This window comes from Mobula birostris, chromosome 30 (assembly GCF_030028105.1).
Source record: "Mobula birostris isolate sMobBir1 chromosome 30, sMobBir1.hap1, whole genome shotgun sequence".
Classification (NCBI taxonomy): domain Eukaryota; kingdom Metazoa; phylum Chordata; class Chondrichthyes; order Myliobatiformes; family Myliobatidae; genus Mobula; species Mobula birostris.
The window spans coordinates 2552991-2574518 of NC_092399.1; the positions used below are offsets into that span (position 1 = coordinate 2552991).

Below are 21528 nucleotides of genomic sequence, written 5' to 3' on the forward strand. Positions count from 1 at the left end.
TCCTCTCTCCGCGTGTCTCTCCATTTGCTCTAGCTCAGGGGTTCCCGAGCTGGGGTGCACGGACCCCTCGACTAACGGTAGGGGTCAGTGGCATAAAAAAGGCAGAGAGCTCCTGCTAGCTGAAATAATGCCTACTGATGACATGCAGTAAATAATCAGCCTCACCTGATACTGAGGAGCAAACTGAGATGTAGAAAAAGGATCAAATATCGAAGAGTACAGCACAGCAACACAAACAAAACGCTCCAAGAACTCAGCAAGTCAGGCAGCATCTATGGAAAAGAGTCGTACTAACCACGACGCTACCACACCACCATTCTGCCTATAGATGATCCATATCCCTCTAGTCCAGGAGTACCCAACCTATAGAGCCTCACCATTAAGCAAGCTGCACCTGAACCCCAGGTTGGGAACCCCTGCTCTGGTCCCTACATGTCCATGGTCTACCTAACAGCCTCTTAAAGACCACTGTTATATCTGCCTGCTTCCACCACTCCCCTTGGCATTGTGTTCAGACAACTACCAAAAAACTTCACCTACACATCTCCTTTGTACTTCCATCCTCTCACATTAACTGCATATTCTCTAGTATTTGATATTCCTGCTGTAGGAAACAGATTCTCTGTGACCTCCCTATCCACGCCTCTCATAACCTTAGAAACTTGTATGAGGCAATAATTAATCTCTGCTGCCACCGGGCGAGGAAATGCCAGTCATAGCTCTTAAACTTTAAAACACCACCACCAGTTCAATCCCACCCCCTTTCAACATCTTCTGTTTGTTTGTGATGATGTCCCCAATTCCCAGGATTGTACTCTATTCAGCTGCACTCCTGGAAGAGCCAGTACTGTACTATCAATGACGAGGGACTAAGCAGTTCAGGCAGCATCTATGGAGAGGCATAAACAGCTGATGTCTCAGGCCAATACCCTTCATCAGGACATGCTCTGGAGTTCCAGCATTGAGGCACAGGGTCACATGCAGCACAGAAACGGGCTCTTTGGCCCATCTAGTCTGTGCCCAGCCATTTAGGCTGCCTGCTCCCATCGACCCTACCGTCCATGTACCTATCCAAACTTCTCTTAAACATTGCAATTGAGCACACATGCACCGCTTGCACTGGCGGATCGTTCCACACTCTCACCACCCTCGACGAGAAGAAGTTTCCCCTCATGTTCCCCTTAAACCTTTCACCTTTCACTCTTAAACTGTGCCTCTGGTTGTAGTCCCACCCACCCTCAATGGAAAGTGTTTGTCTGCACTTACCCCATCTACACCCCTCTTATTTTTGTATGCCTCTACATCTGCAGAACCTCTCTTGTTTAATGTCAACAAGAGGAAGAATTGAAAAGAAAAACAGAGTGGCAAATTTGCTGAGGATCTGTAAATGTCAGCACACCACTTGTGGTCTGATACATTCATTACCCTGGAGAAAGAGTGGGTTGCCATCAGTACATTGGTACTAAGAGTTGTTTACTCTATGCTTTCTCCTATCTATAAGGTAGCAAACGTTGTCTTGTCTTCTCCATTCCAGGCTATGGATTCTGAAGAGATACAGATTAGAACACAGACATCACAGTCGAACACCAGCTCCCAGGCTTCCTCCCGGTGCAGGACACAACCCAATACTTGCTGTTTCTGCTGGTGCTGCTGCTGCTCCTGGTAGGGAAATGGACACGCGTTGACGATACGTTACGTAAAGGTTCAGCAGATGTTCTCACAGGTTCAGTGCTAGTCCTGAGGGCATCCAAGACTGCCAGAGATGCTGTCCGTCTGATAAGTGGTTTACCAGAACACTGCTGAATTGTTAAATCAGTTTATTACTGTCACATGCACCAAAAAGCTTTGCTGTGCCTGCCATCCATACAGATCATTTCATTACATCAGTATATCGAGGTAGGTCAAGGGGAAAGTGGTTACAGAATGCACCCTCTGTCCTCCCAGGCAGATATGTATCTTTCAAGGCCACCATTTTGAAGAAGAACATGAGAGTTCTCCAAGAGTTTGACTACTATGTGTCCCCTTAACCAACATCTATAGTTGTTTCCTTGATCATTTCTTTCAATCACCCACCTACCTCACCACCCATTCTCTTTTGCTCCAATGAATCAAGTTCCATCCTGTTCATCCAGGGGTTCCCAACCTTGTTTATGCCATGGAGCCTTACCATTGCCCAAGGGGCCTGTGGACCCCAGATGGGAACCCCTCCGCGATGCTCAGTCGCTTGAATCCTGGCAATATCCATGTTATTATTTTCTGTACTCTTTCCAGCTGTAGTAAGTTGACAACAAATAAATATTCTAAATGAAGTCTCATCACCATCTTGTACAACTGCAACGTAACATCCCACTCCTACGCTCAAAGCTCTAAATGACAAAGGCCAGCATGCCAGAAGCATTCTTCAGCAGCCTGCCTACCTGCGACACCATCTTCCTGTTCTCTCCTGAACTAGCAAAGAGAAACAAGAAATCAAGAGAATTCTTCGAAGCTTGGTTCTCAACGGAGGTATCTATTAACAAGCATACTGAAATGGATGCGATTTACAAACCCATGTGTCTGTGGGATGAGGGCCGAGGGGTGAGCCATAGACACCCAAGGAACCATCTCTCACAGTGACAGGTAGCCAGGGATGTTGACTATCCAGCTGGCTGGAGCCCAGCAAGGACCATGGGCCGAATGGACCAAAAAATGGCAGATGGAATTTAAGGTGGACATGTGCGAGCTGTTACACTTTGGTGGGACCAGTCAGGGTCGGTCTTACACAGTGAACTGTAGGGCTCTGAGGAGTGTGGTAGAACAAAGGGATCTGGAAATACACGTCCATAATTTATTGAAAATGGCGTCAGAGGTAGCAGGGTCATGAAGAAAGCTTGTGACACATTGACCTTCATAAGTCAAAGTACTGAGTATAAGAGATGGGATGTTATATTGAAGTTGTATAAAATGTTGGCGAGGCCTAATTTGGAGTATTGTGTGCAGTTTTGGTCATCTATCTACAGGAAAGATGTAAATAAGATTGAAAGGGTACAGAGAAAACTTACAAGGATGTTTCCGGGACTGGAAGATCTGAGTTATAAAGACAGATTAAACAAGTTAGGACTTTATTCCTTGGAATGTAGAAGAATGAGAGGAGTTTGATAGAGGTATACAAAATTATGAGAGGTATAGATAAGGTAAATTAAAGCAGGCTTTTACCACTGAGGTCGGGTGGGTCTAAAACCAGAGGTCATGGGTTATGGTGAAAGGTGAAAAGTTTAAGGCAAACATGAGGGAAAACTTCTTCACTCAGAGGGTCGTGAGTGTGTCGAACAAGCAGCCAGTACAAGTGGTGGATGTAAGCTTGCTTTCAATATTCAAGTGAAGTTTGGATAGGTAAGTGGATGATAGGGGTATGGAGGGAAGTGGTCCTGTGTAGGTTGATGGGAGGAGGTAGTTTAAAGGGTTCGGTCCAGACTAGATGGGCTGAAGAGCCTGTTTCTGTGCTGTATTTTTCTATGAATTCTATGACTAGGAGCCAGTGCAACAGCCAAATAATTCAAACAATGAGTCGGACCGATATAAATGCAAGCATTCGGCAGAAACAGCACGCAACGTGCACTGATGATATCACCTCGACTGGTGACGAAACGTTTGTGACCTAACCCCCAGGCTCACCGAACAACCCTACAAAGAAGCAGCCAATCCAAGCAACCAATCCCCTCTTTCATCTCAGACTATGATCTATTCCAGCAATACCTACTGTATGTATAATTTAACTATCAGTTTGTGCAATATCTTATGGCTTTTTACTGGGTACTCCGTAATTACAAATTGTTATTTAATAAGGAAGGAACAAAATAATGAAGAAAGAGGGGGAGGTGGAAGAAATACTGATCTATTAAGCTGACAATAAGCTGCAAGAAATAACTCTCCATCTCTTTCCAGTTTAACAGTCAGGAACGAGGATATAGATGACCGCAGTCAAAAATTTTCTATGATTTCCAAACAGGATACTCTTCAGAAACAAGGAGAAAGGTAAATATCTCACTACTGAGACTTAAAACTCCTCCATTTAAGTGCTACTTTTAAAAACTATTGCATAATTTATTGATTATAAGTTTAACTGAGTTGGTGTTACTCATTGCTTCTAAATCAGTATCACATCATGATTCAGAGTTCATGAATCATGAACTTCCAGATGTTATTGTTGAAGTTGCTAGGACAAGTAGATGCCCATGGGAAAAATCAGACATAAAAATCTACAAGTAGATGCTGCACATGATCTCAATTTCAATGGTTAAGAGAAGTTTGAATTGAATTGGATTGACTTTATTACTTACATCCTTCATATACATGGGGAGCATAAATCTTTACGTTACTGCTCCGTTCAAATGTGCAATATGCAATTATAGTAATCTGTAATAAATATTATGTACAACAGGATAGTCAACATAACAGTTGTGCCAACGTGAGTTCATCAGTCTGGTGGAAGAAGCTGTCTCGGAGCCTGTTGGTCCTGGCTTTTATGCTGCAGTACCATTTCCAAGATGGTAGCAGCTGGAACAGTTTGTGGTCAGGGTGACTTGCGTCTCCAATGATCCTTCGAGCCCTTTTTACATTCTTTTCTTTGTAAATGTCCTGAATAGTGGGAATTTCACATCTACAGATGTGCTGGGCTGTCCGACCACACTCTGCAGAGCCCTACAATTGAGGGAGGTACAGTTCCCATACCAGGCAGTGATGCAGCCAGTCAGGATGCTCTCAACTGTGCCCCTGTAGAAAGTCCTTAGAATTTGAGGGCCCATACCAAACTTCTTCAACCATCTGAGGTGAAAGAGGCGCTGTTGTGCCCTTTCCACTACACAGCTGGTATGTACAGACCACGTGAGATCCTCGGTGATGTTTATGCCAAGGAACTTAAAGCTGTTCACCCTCTCAACCCCAGATCCATTGATGTCCATAGGGATTAGCCTGTCTCCATTCCTCCTGTAGTCCACTACCAGCTCCTTTGTTTCCACAATGTTGAGGGAGAGGTTGCTTTCCTGACACTACTGTGTCAGGGTGGTGACTTCTTGTTAGTAAGCTGCCTCATTATTATTTGAGATTAGGCCAATTAGTGTAGTGTCGTAAGCAAATTTAATTAGCAGATTGGGGCTGTGGGTGGCAACACAGTCGTGGGTGTACAGAGAGTAAAGGGGGGGCTTAGGACACAGCCCTGAGGGGCACCTGTGTTGAGGGTCAGAGGGACAGAGGTGAGGGAGCCCACTCTTAGCACCTGCTGGCGATCAGACGGGAAGTCTAGGATCCAGCTACGCAATGCAGGGTGAAGGCCGAGGTCAATTATGGTGTTGAATACTGAACTGTAGTCCAAGAACAGCATTCTCACATAAGCATCCCTCTTCTCCAGATGTGTAAGGACGGTGTGTTGAGCTGTGGCTATTGTGTCATCTGTCGATCGGTTGTGTCGCAAATTGTAGGAGGTCCATTGTGGGTGGTAGCAAGCTGCAGATGTAGTCCTTGACCAGCCTCTCAAAGCAAGTTTGGATAGGTACCTGGAAGGCAAATTGAATAGGAATAAGGAACCTTGGTTCTCAAGAGATATTGCAACTCTGATAAAAAAGAAGAGGGAGTTGTATGAAATGTATAGGAAACAGGGGGTAAATCAGGTGCTTGAGGAGTATAAGAAGTGCAAGAAAATACTTAAGAAGGAAATCAGGAGGGCTAAAAGAAGACATGAGGTTGCCTTGGCGGTCAAAGTGAAGGATAATCCAAAGAGCTTTTACAAGTATATTAAGAGCAAAAGGATTGTAAGGGATAAAATTGGTCCTCTTGAAGATCAGAGTGGTCGGCTTTGTGCGGAACCAAAGGAAATGGGGGAGATCTTAAATAGGTTTTTTGCGTCTGTATTTACTAAGGAAGCTGGCATGAAATCTGTGGAATTGAGGGAATCAAGTAGTGAGACCATGGAAACTGTACAGATTGAAAAGGAGGAGGTGCTTGCTGTCTTGAGGAAAATTAAAGTGGATAAATCCCCAGGACCTGACAGAGTGTTCCCTCGGACCTTGAAGGAGACTAGTGTTGAAATTGCAGGGGCCCTGGCAGAAATATTTAAAATGTCGCTGTCTACGGGTGAAGTGCCGGAGGATTGGAGAGTGGCTCATATTGTTCCGTTGTTTAAAAAAGGATCGAAAAGTAATCCGGGAAATTATAGGCCGGTGAGTTTAACGTCAATGGTAGGTAAGTTATTGGAGGGAGTACTAAGAGACAGAATCTACAAGCATTTGGATAGACAGGGGCTTATTAGGGAGAGTCAACATGGCTTTGTGCGTGGTAGGTTGACCAATCTGTTGGAGTTTTTCGAGGAGGTTACCAGGAAAGTGGATGAAGGGAAGGCAGTGGATATTGTCTACATGGACTTCAGTAAGGCCTTTGACGAGGTCCCGCATGGGAGGTTAGTTAGGAAAATTCAGTCGCTAGGTATACATAGAGAGGTGGTAAATTGGATTAGACATTGGCTCGATGGAAGAAGCCAGAGACTGGTAGTAGAGAATTGCTTCTCTGAGTAGAGGCCTGTGACTAGTGGTGTGCCACAGGGATCAGTGCTGGGTCCATTGTTATTTGTCATCTATATCAATGATCTGGATGATAATGTGGTAAATTGGATCAGCAAGTTTGCTGATGATACAAAGATTGGAGGTGTAGTAGACAGTGAGGAAGGTTTTCAGAGCCTGCAGAGGGACTTGGACCAGCTGGAAAAATGGGCTGAAAAATGGCAGATGGAGTTTGATACTGACAAGTGTGAGGTATTGCACGTTGGAAGGACAAACCAACGTAGAACATACAGGGTTAATGGTAAGGCACTGAGGAGTGCAGTGGAACAGAGGGATCTGGGAATACAGATACAAAATTCCCTAAAAATGTCGTCACAGGTAGATAGGGTCGTAAAAAGAGCTTTTGGTACATTGGCCTTTATTAATCGAAGTATTGAGTATAAGAGCTGGAATGTTATGATGAGGTTGTATAAGGCATTGGTGAGGCCGAATCTGGAGTATTGTGTTCAGTTTTGGTCACCAAATTACAGGAAGGATATAAATAAGGTTGAAAGAGTGCAGAGAAGGTTTACAAGGATGTTGCCGGGACTTGAGAAACTCAGTTACAGAGAAAGGTTGAATAGGTTAGGACTTTATTCCCTGGAGCGTAGAAGAATGAGGGGAGATTTGATAGAGGTATATAAAATTATGATGGGTATAGATAGAGTGAATGCAAGCAGGCTTTTTCCACTGAGGCAAGGGGAGAAAAAAACCAGAGGACATGGGTTAAGGGTGAGGGGGGAAAGTTTAAAGGGAACATTAGTGGTTCCATACTCCCACCACTCTTCTTCACACAGAGAGTGGTGGGAGTATGGAATGAGCTGCCAGACGAGGTGGTAAATGCGGGTTCTTTTTTAACACTTAAGAATAAATTGGACAGATACATGGATGGGAGGTGTATGGAGGGATATGGTCCGTGTGCAGGTCAGTGGGACTAGGCAGAAAATGGTTCGGCACAGCCAAGAAGGGCCAAAGGGCCTGTTTCTGTGCTGTAGTTTCTGTGGTTTCTATGGTTTCTATGGTAGGGCTATGGAGGGCTATGGTCCTGGTGCAGAGGCAGGTTAAATGGTTCTTTCTTTTCAAATCTTTTTATTATTTTTTTTCCAAAATAAACGTGAATACATTGAAGTAAACAATACATACAATGTCTCAAGAAAAGAAACATTATATCCAGATTGAAAAAATTTTGTGATTGAAAAAAAACCCTACTAAGCAAGAAAGGTGGGCAAAAAGAAAAATCCCATTAGGTGTTCAATCCCAGAGCCATGCATCATACATAAAGCTTCTAAAGATAAACATCAAACTGCCAGCAAAAAAGAAAGTGCCAAAAAAAATTCAGGTTAAATGATTCTGCATAGACTGATGGGCCGAAGTGTCCGTTTCTGCAGTGTACTGCTCTACGACTCTATGACTCTCGATGGGAAAGATCTCATTGTGATACACGTGGAAGAGTGAGAAAGTAATTATCTCAGCATGTTGCGAACAACTCCTTGCTCAGATATATTGAATAAAGGTATTGGTTGTTGGCAGGTTCAAATTGTTTAAGAAATTATTCTAATATTCATTTATATCTTCAATGATCACCAGGCAACCTTTGTAAAATGCAAGCCAATATATCTTTATAAATGACAGGACTCTGAAACACAACCTGTCATCCAAAGTATTTTTCCACTGGGCACAAAGCAGAGAAAATGGAAGCTGTAGAGATTTATATTTTTCTTTTTTTTTTGGTAAATTTGTTACAAGAGGATCTAAATTCAGCATTAATACCAAACAAAAGAGGAAGTACTAAGATAGTCTAGAACAGAAACAGGCCTTTCAACAGTGGGTTTTTTTTGTAAGAGTATCCTCTCAGCAGAATTCAAACCAACAAATCAACACATCTTTCCTGGAACAGAAAATCGATATCTCGAACTTCTGGCAAAATCTCTGCACCCCCCCCCCCCGCACCTTCACCATTCCCATTTCCCTCGCACATCTTATCTACTGCCCATCACCTCTCCCTGGTGCTCCTCCCCCTTCCCTTCCTTCCATGGTCTTCTCTTCTCCTATCAGATACCCCCTTCTCCAGCCCTTTATTTCCTTCACTAATCAACTTTCCAGCTCTTTACTTCACCCCTCCCAGTTTCACCGATCACTTACCACTTTGTACTTCTTCCTCCCCTCCCCCCCCCCCACCAATCTTCTTGTTCTAACTTCTCATCATTTTTCCCAGATCTGATGAAGGGTCTCGGCCTGAAACGTTAACTGTTCACTCTTTTCTATAGTTGCTGCCTGGCCTGCTGATTTCTTCCAACATTTTGTGTGCGTTGCCAGCACATCTTCCCACTGTGTGCCAGCCTGAGTTTCCTTAGCTTCTCCTTAAGTACAACTCTCTTACTCACTTTAACAGTTCTCTGTGGTTGTGAGTTTCTCATTATCTGGGCAAAGCATTTATTTCTGAACACTAGTGTCTATCTTGTACTTCTGGCTTGTTTCTTCATCGGAAAAATTGTTCTGGAGCTCATATATTGATAACATCAAGGAAGTAACTTTTAGAAACCAGAGCTAGATTTCGAAACACATACCCAAGATGCAATGAAAAATGTTTGTCCAGAAAAAGATAATTCGATTAAAAAGGGGAAGGTTTTTTTTATTTGTTCACAGCCAGTCATTCTTTCTCATGTCACAGATGATTGTGGCAGAGACAGAGGCCCTTTAGAGTGCTATCCAGGCCCCTCCCTATTTACACCATTGTGTCTGCACTCAACCTTTGTGAGTTACTCCCATTTTACAACCCTTTCCCCATATCTTTTGTTTTAAGTTTTTATTTTCAAATTGTTATGCATTTCCCTTTTAGAAGCTGCTATGAATTCTATATACACAGCTATTTACGGTGGAGCAGTGCATGACCCAACAATTCTCTGTGTAAGAAATTTATTCTTCTCACCTGCCTATCATCTCCCCTTGGTGCCTCTCCTCCTTCTCTTTCTCTTATCAGATTTCTTCTTCTCCATCCCTTTACCTTCCCCATCCACCCGGCTCACCTATCACCTTCGAACTATCCTCCAACCCCTCCCCCCACCTTTTTATTCTGGTGTCTTTCCCACCTCCCCCCGCCCCCAACTTCTTTTCCAGTCCTGAAGAAAGGTCGGCCCAAAGCATCGACTGTTTATTCATTTCTATCGATGCTGCCAGACCAGCTGAGTTCCTCCAGCATTTTGTGCGTGTTGCTCTGGATTTCTGGCATCTGCAGAATTTCTCACATTTTTGATTTTCTACTAACTCGTCTGTCCATTCTTCCACTTATAATCAAGAAGTTTCCCCCAAAGAGTCTTTACCAATTGATTGTTATCAAAATCCTTTTACTAAATTTGATGACTATTCATTCACTCAAATCCTTTCCCAGGGTCGCAATGTCTAATACCAAAGGGTATGCATTTAAGGTGAGAGGGATTAGGTGTAAATGAAAAGGATTTGCACTACAAGGCACAGATTTTTTTGCGCTAAGTGTGGTAGTTACCTGGAATGCGCTGCCAGGGATGGTGGCAAATACAGTACAGATTTTCAAGAAGATCTTAGAGGTGCGGTCTTTCATTGATTCTGTTAAATGGTTATTATTCTATAGCTTTATTGAGTATGCCCACAAGAAAATGAACCCCAGGGTTGTATATTGTGACATTTATGTACTTTGAAGTTTGATAAGTACATGAATATGCAGGAAATGGTTGGATATGGGCATTGTATAGGCAGAAGGGATTAGTTTCGTTGGGCATTTAATTACTAAGTTAATTATTTTTGGCATAATGTTGTGGTTTAAAGGGTGTGTTCCGGAGCGGAACCATTCTTTGTTCTATGGAGCTCATCCAATTGACTCTTTGACCTGTCCTGGTGTCTGTCTCAGAGGCTCCCCGTTTTACTTATGATCAACACCCTTCTAGTTGGTGGGAGAGAAGGGTCGGCAGTTAAAGGCCCGTTATGTTTCCCTTCTTACAGGGATTGCAAGCTCAACCCAGCAGATCAAAGGATATCTGCAGGCAGAGGGGGATAAGGTCGGCATTTCACAAAGTTCTGATGAAAAGTTATCCAACTGTAAATTAACTTGAACATTATTGCTTCTCAGATGCTGCCTGACCTGCTTAGTATCTCCACCATTTTCTATTGTTACCACTGGACATCTTATTTTGTTCTGCCCAGGATTTGCCTCATGTCCCAGAATATTTGAACTCTTTTCCAGCAAGTCCAGTATTCACTGATAAACTTAACCACTGTTCTCTCACAAATTCAAGAATTGTTCATTCTGATAGAAAACAAACAGAACCCATAAAGACAAGAGATTCTGCAGATGCTGAAAATCCAGAGTAACACACACTCAAAATGCTGGAGGAACTCAGCAGGTCAGGTAGCATCCATGGAGAAGAATGAAGAGTTGACATTTCAGGCCAAGACCCATCCTCAGTACTGGGAAGGAAGGGGAAAAAAATCTTTAAGCTTCTAATGACTTCTCTCTCCATCTCTGCTCAACAGATTGAGTGTGAATCTGGATGAAGTCATATCTTGGTCCAAGTCCTTTGAACACCTCCTAAAGGGTCCAAATGGGAGGAAATTCTTATTAAAGTTTTTACAGAGTGAGCATAGCGATGAAAACATTCTTTTCTGGCTTGCCTGTGAAGAATTCAAGCAGGAAGATCAAAAAACCTCAATTGTTGAAAAGGCAAAATCAATATATTTTGATTATATTTCAGTTCTGTCTCCAAAGGAGGTGAGTAAACCAGGAGAGCCATGGACACAAAATAGGAAAGAAAATATTTGTATTCACACAGTGTCTTTAACGACTTAATATTTTGTAAACTTTCCTGCTGCTTTTTATGTGTCAATGTAATATTTCCTCAGTGTTGGTCTATATTTTTTGATCAAGGTTCTTAAGAGAGATTTGAATACACAGCTCTATGACTCGCCCTAATATGATTCCCTGGCCCACAGATGGCATGCTATCATAAGTCTCTTTTCCTTCCACCCCATCATTCTTAAGTTTTTTCTAAGTTTACTTCCTTTCTGTATTCAAGAGTCTAGATTGTTTGTTGTCATTCTTCAGTACACAAATGTAAAGGAGAACAAAATGATTGCTACTCCAGATCTGATGCAGCACAAAAAATACATTAAGCATAAAGAACACAACTTTAAAAAGTACCATAAAACCCACAATACATAACAGATTTCAGTTTCCTGCAATTATGAAGAGACCACTTAGATGCTTGTTTTGTACAGAGCCAATAATACTGTAAAGATCTCCCAGCGCATCCTTGGCATTAACACTCGAGAGCTGAGAGGGGAATGTAGACAGCGGTGATAAACACATTGATAGCTGGAACACCTTTAGTTCTTTTCAACATTCTTTGTGCTTGAGCCAAGACAGTGAGCAGCAAGTGGCAAGAGATGCAACATCTGTCTTTTCACCTTCCCACCATCCAGATTTTCCAAATGCTACTGTCTCCTACCACTGGGACCCAGTTTCAGTCCTGCCTTCCTATCTAAATGGAGTTTACGTGTTCTCCCTGTGTCCTTGTGAATATACCCTGCCGTTCATGTCCTCTCACAACATGCCAGACTGGCCACCATATATTGCTCCTAATGTACAGAACTGTGAAGAAGTCTTAGGCACATATATATAGCTAGGGTGCCTAAGACTTCTGTGCAAAAAAGTACTGTATTTGTCAACATGGAGCAGGGAGCAAGATTGTAAATCTGGTGGGAGCAAAGGATGTTGGGAAAGGTGAGGGCAGAGTGCCATGGAAAGGGCATGGGACAGGTGGCTGAGGAGGAGTCCTGGGGCAGGGGGTGACTCTGGTGCAGACACACCCAGCCCTGAGACACCAGGCCAAGTCACTTGATTCCAAACAATTAGTTTATCAATCATTACAGATTGTCTCTCTGGTGTTACCCGCTCCCTTCCTCTTTTCCCAACGATGATTCCCCTCTCCCTGCCCCCTTCCCACTCTCAGTCCACTATAGAGACCCATATCAGAATCAGGTTTATCATCACACACATTATGAAATTTGTTTTTTTTTTTGCATCAGCAGTACAGTGCAATACAAAAAATTACTACAGTAACAAGCACAAAATGCTGGAGGAACTCAGCAGGCCAGGCAGCATCTATGGAAAAGGGTAAACAGTCGACGTTTTGGGCCGAGACCCTTCATCAGGACTGGAAAGAAAGGGGAAATGTCGGAGTAAGAAAGTGGGGGAGGGGAGGAAGAAGTACGGGTGGTGGGTGATCGGGGAAACCAGGAGAGGGGCGGGGTGAAGTAAAGAGCTGGGAAGTTGATTAGTGAAAGAGATGAAGGGCTGGAGAAGGGGGAAGCTGATAGGAGAGGGTAGAATTCCATTGAAGAAGGGGAAGGGGAGGAGCACCAGAGGGAGGTGATGGGCAGGTAAGGAGAAGGTGAGAGAGGGAAACAGGAATGGGGAATGGTGAAGAGGGGCGGGCAATGACTGGAAGTTTGAGAAATGAATGTTTATGCCATCAGGGTGAAGGCTACCCAGTTGGAATATGAGGTGTTGCTCCTCCAATCTGAGCGTGGCCTCATCGTGGCAGCAGAGGAGGCTATGGACTGAAATGTCCGAATGGGAATGGGAAGTAGAATTGAAATGGGTGGCCACTTGGAAATCCTGAAGCATGAATAAAGGCTAAGAAGATAGACATGGGGAAGATTGGCTCAGGTGTTGCAGACTGTAAGATGAATGGCTGAGAAAGAAATGCTCTTGGTATGGGAAACAGAGTGAGCAGTGTGAATCAGAAATTACTGCCACAAACGGTGCACTACGAAGGGGGCATTGAAATGTCCAGGGGGTGGAGATGAGACAGAGACAGAGTCAGAGTCAGATTCAGAATGAGTTAGATATATATACCTGTGGCCACTTCTGCAGAAAGAACACACAGGGGAATAATTATACTGAGGTGGCAGTGCGAGGACAACAGTAACATCTCAGCATAACTCAAAGAAAAACCATCGGTGGTTGGGCTGAGTTTTCTGCCAGTCTGGCTGACATTATACTTGCTGCAGTCCTTGCACTGGATTTTGTAGACCACATTGGTCTTGTCTAATAGCTTGGTTCATTCTTGTGGTCTGCAAAGTACTCTCCTCAACATTGCTATTGGGCTGTGCATGACCGAAATTCTGTGTTCCTGGAGCAGTCGTTTCAGCTGATTGAAAAGTATACAAAGGCCAAGCATTCGGAGGACACACTGCAAGTAACAGTGAATTGATGTTGCCTCCTTGTATAAGAGCTACACATCTTCCGAATTATTCCCAATCCATCAGTCTTGAGTTGGTGCAGTTAAAAGCAACGGTGGTGTTGTTGATGAACAAGACCACGCTGACACTGGCTATGAGATGCAGTGAACCCAGTGAGTTAAGAGATATATACAATGGAGTTCATTGTTATCAGCCAGAAAGATGTCATACACACAGATGGAAATACTGTGTGAGTAATGGTGCATTCTCCTGTCAGTAGGAACAGTTCCGTCAGGCTGAGTAACTAGCCCGCAAGTGAAGGACAGGAAAAGGGGCCAAGATAGGTTACAGTCAGCTTAAAACCAGTCACCTCAGCCATGGTTGACAGCTCATCTCGGAGAAGAAAAACTCTGATCTCAAACCTCTGCTGCCTTGCAGCTATACTCACGGTTGGGGAAGTCTTTGGAGTAAACCCCGAGGAAAAATCCAGAGCTGGAGTCCCTGAGGCAGTCCTGCGTTGAGTTCAACGCTGACTGGAAACTCCTGTGCCGCCACTGGTGCCAAACTGTGTGGGTCTCTGCCGTTCCTTTGGGTTCATCAGCTGCATGCAGAGGGGGAGATTGCAACATGGGCAGCAGCTTGCTCCCCATTTGGTACTGCTCTGGCTTGCGTATCACGTAGACAGCAGAGACGCAACATTTATTGTTGATCCTGACCGATGGAGGGCCTCATGTCAGAAATGCAACACAACCTTGCAACTCTTGAAATAAATTCCTCGTCTAATGAAATTCAATTCCCACCACTGCCCATAAGAAGTTTGTACATTCTCCCAGTGACTGTGTGGGTTTCCTCTGGGTGCTCTGGTTTCCTCCCACGTTCCAATGATGTACAGCTTAGTGGGTTAACTAGTCACATGGATGTGATCGGGTGACGCAGGCTCGTTGGGCTGGAACAGCCCATTGCTGTGCTGTATCTCTAAATAAAAATAAGTAAATAAACATTCAGGTCAGCCGTAATCTCCCAACATGGTGGATTTGACTCCAGAGGTCAAATAACCTACTCCTTGTCTTGTTAAGTATGTTTATATACTCATGCAGTTTAATATCACATCCCTCTTTAAAATGCAGTACATATTCCTACAGGACCTTGCAAAGTTCTCAAGCACACTGAATGTTTTATATGGTTTCAGATGGTATGGCCTCCACAGAGCCCTGATCTCAACATTAATGGGGCTGTCCGGGATTACCTGGAAAGATAGAAGCAAGTGAGACAGCCAGATTCTAGACCATAAGACAAAGGAGCAGAAGGCAGCCATTCAGCCCATCAAGTCTGCTCTGCCATTTTATCATGAGCTGATCCATTCACCCATTTAGTCCCACTCCCCCGCCTTCTCACCATAACCTTTGATGCCCTGGCTACTCAGATACCTATCAATCTCTGCCTTAAATACACCCAATGACTTGGCCTCCACTGCTGCCTGTGGCAACAAATTCCATAGATTCACCACCCTCTGACTAAAAAAAAAATTCTTCGCATTTCTGTTCTGAATGGGCGCCCTTCAATCCTTAAGTCACGACCTCTCATACTAGACTCCCCCATCGTGGGAAACAACTTTGCCACATCCACTCTATCCATGCCTTTCAACACAATTCTACCTGAATTGTGGCAAGATTCCCAATACAATATACCTGAGAGAACTGATGCAGTTTTAAAGGCCAAATATTGATTTGATTTAGTGTTTTACTGTTTACTGCTCTTCGTGGTAATTTTTGACATTTAGAAACTTTTCATTTCATTATTTTTGATTTACAGAGTTTTTTTTACATGCTCATATCTCACTGAAAGCAGCTACACAGGTCAATAAGCTGGTTAAGGAGGCTTCCGGAATGCTTGCTTTTAGACGCGGCAGTGAATTTAGAAGTCAAGAGGTTATGCTGCAACTTCATAAAACTCTGGTTAAGCTACATCTGGAGTATTGCATACAACTCTGGTCACCTCACTATAGGAAGGATGTCGAAGCTTTGGAGAGGGTGCAGAAGAGGTTTACCAGCAGGCTGCCTGGTTTAGAACGCATGTGCTATCATGAAAGGCTGGACAAACTTGGGTTGTTTCCTTTGGAGCAGTGGAGGCTGAGGAGAGATTATAAGGTTATGGGAGGCAAAGATAGAGTACACAGGGAGTATCTGTTCCCAGGGTTGAAATGTCTAATACCAGAGGGCATGCATTTAAGGTGACAGGGCGTAGGTTCAAAGGGGACTTGAGGGTATATTTTTTACTCAGAGACTGGTGGATGCCTGGAATGCACTGCCTGCATGGTGGTAGAGCCAAATACATTAGAGGCTTTTAAAAGACGTTTAGATAGGCACATGGATATGAGGAAGATGGAGGGATGTGGACATTGTGTAGGTAGGAGGGATTAGTGTTTGGAGTTCTTTTGATTTACTTTTTAGCTGGGTCAGCACAACATTGTGGGCCGAAGGGCCTGTTCCTGTACTGTAATGTTCTATGTGCCTAAGACTTTGCACAGTACTATACCTCAAAGGAAATAGTTTACAAGGTTTTTCTTTGAAGGAAATGAAAATCAGATCACTCCCTCATTAGCAAGATTAATGAAAATGCTTTATGGCTTTAAATATTCTTTAAAGTGAGTCTCTAATATCAGGCTTGATATCAGACTTGAAATACTGACAATTCCTTTCCATCCACAGATTCTGTTCAACCTGCTGAGTTCCTCCAGCTAATGGTTTGTCACTACAGGTTAAAGCATTTACAGTCTCGTCTGTCACCTCGCTGGTAGTGGGCATCTTTTGAAATAACCAGACATTGCCAATGTTAAAAAAATTTCTCTAATAACCACTTTGTTGAGCATCAGCACTCCACCCACCAAAAGCGAAAAATCCCAGTGGCCAAACATTTTAATTCTGATTCCCATTCCCGTTCCAACATGTTGGTCCATGGCCTCTTCCTTTACCACGATGAGGCCTCTCTCAAGGTGAAGGAGCAACACCTTATATTCCGTTTGAGTAGCCTCCAGCCTTCCCCAGCTCCTGCCCTCGTCAATGCCCCAGTCTGACCTCTTATTCTCCTCACCTGCCTATCACCTCCCCCAGTGCCCCTCCTTCTTCCCTTTCTCCTATGGTCCACTCTCCTTTCCTATCGGATTCCTTCTTCCCCAGCCCTTTATCTTTCCCACCCAGCTGGCCTCAGCTATCACCTTCTAACTCAGGGGTTCCCAATCTTTTTTATGCCATGGACCAAGGGGGCTTTGGACCCCAGGTAGGGAACATTGTTCTAGCTAGACCTCCTTCTCCTCCTCCTCCTCCTCCTCCTCCTCCCACCTTTTAATTCTGACATCTTCCCTCCACCTTTCCAGTCCCAAAAAAGGGTCTCGGCCCAAAACATCAACAGCTTGTTCCTTTGCATCAATGCTGCTGAGTTCCTCCAGGGTTTCTTTGCTCACTGAAGAATTTCTTTTCTAGATCAGCATTGATGCCAGCGTGCGAGAAGCAATCAACAAAAACATGGCAACACCAACAACAGACATCTTTGACGAAGCACAGATGCATGTGTACGCACTTATGCACAGGGACTCTTACCCCAGGTTCCTGAATTCGCCAATGTACAAGTCACTTCTGGAAGAACTATCTCCCTCAGGCAATGAAATGGACTCCGATCTGTAATAATCACTTTAATAATATGTCCAACACCAAGCAACTGAGCTAATTTCTGACCTAACCAAGGACTCTGGGGAAATCAAACCCTCAGGTCTCCTGTTGGGATCTGTCTCAGTACTCCAGATGCAGAAAGAGACGAGCACATTCATACCAAACTGTCCATTCATTCATCGTCATCATTACATGCCGTATCGTATAATGCAGGCGACCATGGTCTTTGTTGGCAAGTTATTCTACAGGAGTTATTTGCCATTGTCTTCTTCTGGGCAGTGTCTTCACAAGACAAGTGACCTCCACCATTACCAATACTGTTCAGAGATTGCCTGGCATCAGGCCATAACCAGGACTTGAACCAGGTGTTCATATGACCATCCATCACCGGCTGCCATTGTTTCACATGACCCTGATCAGAGGGCCAAGCAGGTGTTACGCCTTGCCCAAGGGTGACCTACAGGCTAGCAGAGGGAAGGAGTGCCTTAAACCTCCTTTTGTAGGAACATATCGCCACTTCATCATCCTTCACCCAGTACCTCACTGAATTATAACAAAGGTTGCATATTTCATCTTTAATCAATAATAGCTGAAAAATCATTCCAGAAAACCTGCTGATAGAATTTGTTTATTTCTTTTTACACTGAATACTGGATTGCCAACATAGTTTATCAATCAACCCTGTATTTTGCTTCAAGAATATGCTTTCAAAATGCAGATACTGCGTGCAGACTGCTGATTGGTTCTTTTTGTTTGCGGATACATAAAGGACATGAAATGGTACCACCCACAGGAGAAGAGAAACCCCAATTTCCTAAAATCCCTGGCACAATGAATGACTTTGAATGCTGAGGTATTATCTGTTATCGATAGCAACTGGAATGGGTAGTGCTTATTGATATAAAGACATAGAACATAGAACATTACAGCACAGTACAGGCCTGCAACACATCACCATGGTTCACCAACACAATCTTAGAATTTCCCCTTCAGCCCACGATGTTGTGCCAACATTAAATCTATGCTTAGATCAATCTAACCCTTCCTTCCTACATAACCTGCCACTTTTCTATCCAAGACTTTCTTAAATGTCTCTATTGCAACTGTCTCTACCACCATCCCTGGAGAGCGTTCCATACAGTCTCTGTGTAAGGAACCTACCTCTAATATCCCCCATATCCCTTGGGAAGTATATCTATCTATCTATCTATACTTTCCTCTGATCATCTTAATGTTTCTGCCCTGGGAAAAAAGTCTCTGGCTATCTACTCTACCTAAGCTTTCAACCACCTTGTGCTCCTTAAGTTCCCTTATTCACAGATCCACAGTGGGGCAGAGGAGAATATTTGCATCTCTGGCTCTCCTCCAGCCTGAGATCTGACCAGACCCTCAGCCCAGCAGCAGAGACAGGAGGGAGATGGCAACCAGGAACAGAAGAGATGAGATTAGGGATTATCGTTATTCATCACACATAAATTGAAACATACACAATGAAATGTGTCACTTGCATTAAATCAAATCAGCGAAGGTTGTGCTGGGCAGCAATGGGAAACAAGCGTTGATCGGTGCTTACTGGCACTGTGTAACATTATGCTAACCAATTCACTATGGTGCTGCCCCAGAAGATGCATTCTCTCAGCTTGCAGCCTGGGCTTAGTGTTAGCTCTTTGAACACAACCTCATATTTCCAGGCCTTCCTTGCCTCCCCTTCCCTCTCTCCGCTCCCATCTCTGCTTCAGTCTTCAGTAGTGAATGATGATTCTCACTGAAGCTACAACGGTGACTCGTTTACTGAAACATACAAGAAGATGACATGAATCATCCATAGACCATGATCCAGTGTCAACCTGCCTCGATCACACCTACTTACCAATCCTCAAAAAGAGTCTGGGAAAAATGAATCACTTTCAATATTGTTGTGTACTTAATATTTCAGTTACATTTGAGTAATCCTGTATATATATTGGTCAATTAAGCAGTCTTGTTTGTTTAAATAATTGATTGCAAGTTATATGTAAAAATACGTTAAATGCATACAACATCACATTTCATGTGCGCACTTCGCTTAAAGTAAATACGAGATTACACTTGCACTTCAAACTCCTGACCTTCTTTTGAATTAATTTAATGTTTTTAATTTACAAAGCATAACATTGGTGATGAGGTATTTTTAAAACTAACCCAACACAACTACTGATCTGTTAAGGAGCAGTGAGACGTTCAAACTAAAATACAACACAGCGAGGAACAGCCAAGTTACAAAAAGCATATGTTCTTCAGAAGGGAAGACATGATTGAGTTTATAAAAAGTTAGAAAAAGGAAGAACTCAGGGTTCATAAAGAGTGAGTACTGGATGATAACAATCATTAAATAAGCAGAAATGCTGGCTACATCGGAAAGATTGACGAGTTTTATTACACAATGGGTAATTGGCTCATGTATACTGAACTATAGGAATGGTATTTTGAAGCAAGTGAAATAAGCAATGAGAAGCGAGTGCCAATTTTGCTGTGTTCATTGGGTTTAAAGGCAAACCGTGTGCTTCGAAGTTTGATTGCTCCATCAGAAATGAGCTTTGTAAAAGTAATGCAGGAACATTTGGAAAGCTATTGTAGATTGCAGAATGCTTTAGATTTCGTAAGTGGAATCAAAAGGAAGAGGAGTCCATTTCAGTGTATGTGACTGAATTGAAGAGATTGTCTGAGCATTGTCAGTTCGGTCATGGTCTTAATGATACACTAAGAAATTGTTCTCTTTTCAGATTCCACAAACTAAACATTCGAAAATGGATCTCAACTGAAGCACAACTTACATTTAAAAATGCAGTTGGAATCGCTGTATCAATGGAAACAGCAGACAGAGACCAATTGAGTTGCAGTCAGGAATGAAAGTGAGCATGAATAAAATTGCTGCATCTAAACAGAAGCTGGCCTGGCAAAACAAATTGTGTTACCATTGTGGCAGGGGCCCACATACATAAAACAAATGCAGGTTTAAAGGTGAAACTTGCAGAAAATGCAACAAAGCAGGATATATACAAAAAGCATGCTGGGCGGACAAAAATAAATGGACTGTACAGGGAAGAGAAAAAGCTAAAACATTTCTAAAAGAGCACTAAGGGTATACAAAGTTATTAGGGGTACAGATAGTGTGAATATAATCAGGCTTTTTCCACCGAGGTTGCGTGGGAGTACAACCAGAGGCCATGGGTTAAGGGTGAGAAATGAAATATTGAAGGAGAACCTGATGAGGAACTTCTTCACTTAGAGGGTGGAGAGAGTGAGGAACTAAACATTGAAGAGAAGTTTGGGTAAGTACATGGATGGGAGGGGTAAAAATGGCTGTGGTTCAGGTGTGGGTCAACGGGACTAGCAGAGTAACAGTTTGGCACAGACTGGATGGGCTGAAGGGCCTGTTTCTGTGCTGTACTACTCTATGACTCTACGTCTACTGATTACAGATACAGAGTTATATTAACTAATGGCTGCAACGGTGTGAAGATTTTGTACATTTGAATAGAGAAACATCTGCACCCATTGTACTATCGATGTGCAAATCTTTGTATTAAATATTTTGACTTACTTACTTACTGCTTGTTACGCCGTTGGCATATAGGGCAGCAGTGAAGGTCCTCCACTCCTGTCTGTCCTTGGACACTCAGGACCAAGGCAAATTTGCAAGATTATTAGAGACAAGAGTCTACAGATGCTGGAATCTGGAGTAACATACAATCTATTGGAGGAACTCAGGGGTCGGAAACCTTTCCTCTCACAGATGCTGTGCAACTCCTGAGTTCCTCCAGTAGATTGGAGCATGATCACTACATCCAGCAACACCCTCAGTTAAAAAGTACATTGTTTTCAAATCATAAATGCAAGAGAATGTGGATGCTGGAAATCCAGAGCAGCTCACACAAAATGCTGGAGGAACTCAGCAGCTTAGGCAGCACCTGCCCCCACTTGGAAGATCAGATCATAACCTGGTTCACCTCATGCCCCTGTATAAGCCCAAAGTACAGCAACAGCTAGGAATCACCAAACGGTCTCCAGAGAATATCGAGGCCTTGAAGGGCTGCTTT

General features: G+C 43.3%; 1 protein-coding gene across 4 annotated transcripts in view; it reads left to right on the top strand.

The window, feature by feature from the left end:
* Positions 1-21027, top strand: part of LOC140190414 (regulator of G-protein signaling rgs-2-like) — a 28663-nt gene extending 7636 nt beyond the window's left edge. Inside the window, exons 2-5 of one of the 4 annotated variants that reach the window (XM_072246975.1) lie at positions 1535-1662; positions 3925-4014; positions 11076-11310; positions 20212-21027. In XM_072246975.1, the coding sequence (XP_072103076.1) occupies positions 1538-1662; positions 3925-4014; positions 11076-11310; positions 20212-20250 (489 nt within the window). In that variant the 5' untranslated portion in view covers positions 1535-1537 and the 3' untranslated portion in view covers positions 20251-21027. The other 3 variants (XM_072246973.1, XM_072246974.1, XM_072246972.1) reach the window with 3 other exon arrangements.
* The last annotated feature ends 501 nt before the right edge of the window (positions 21028-21528 follow it).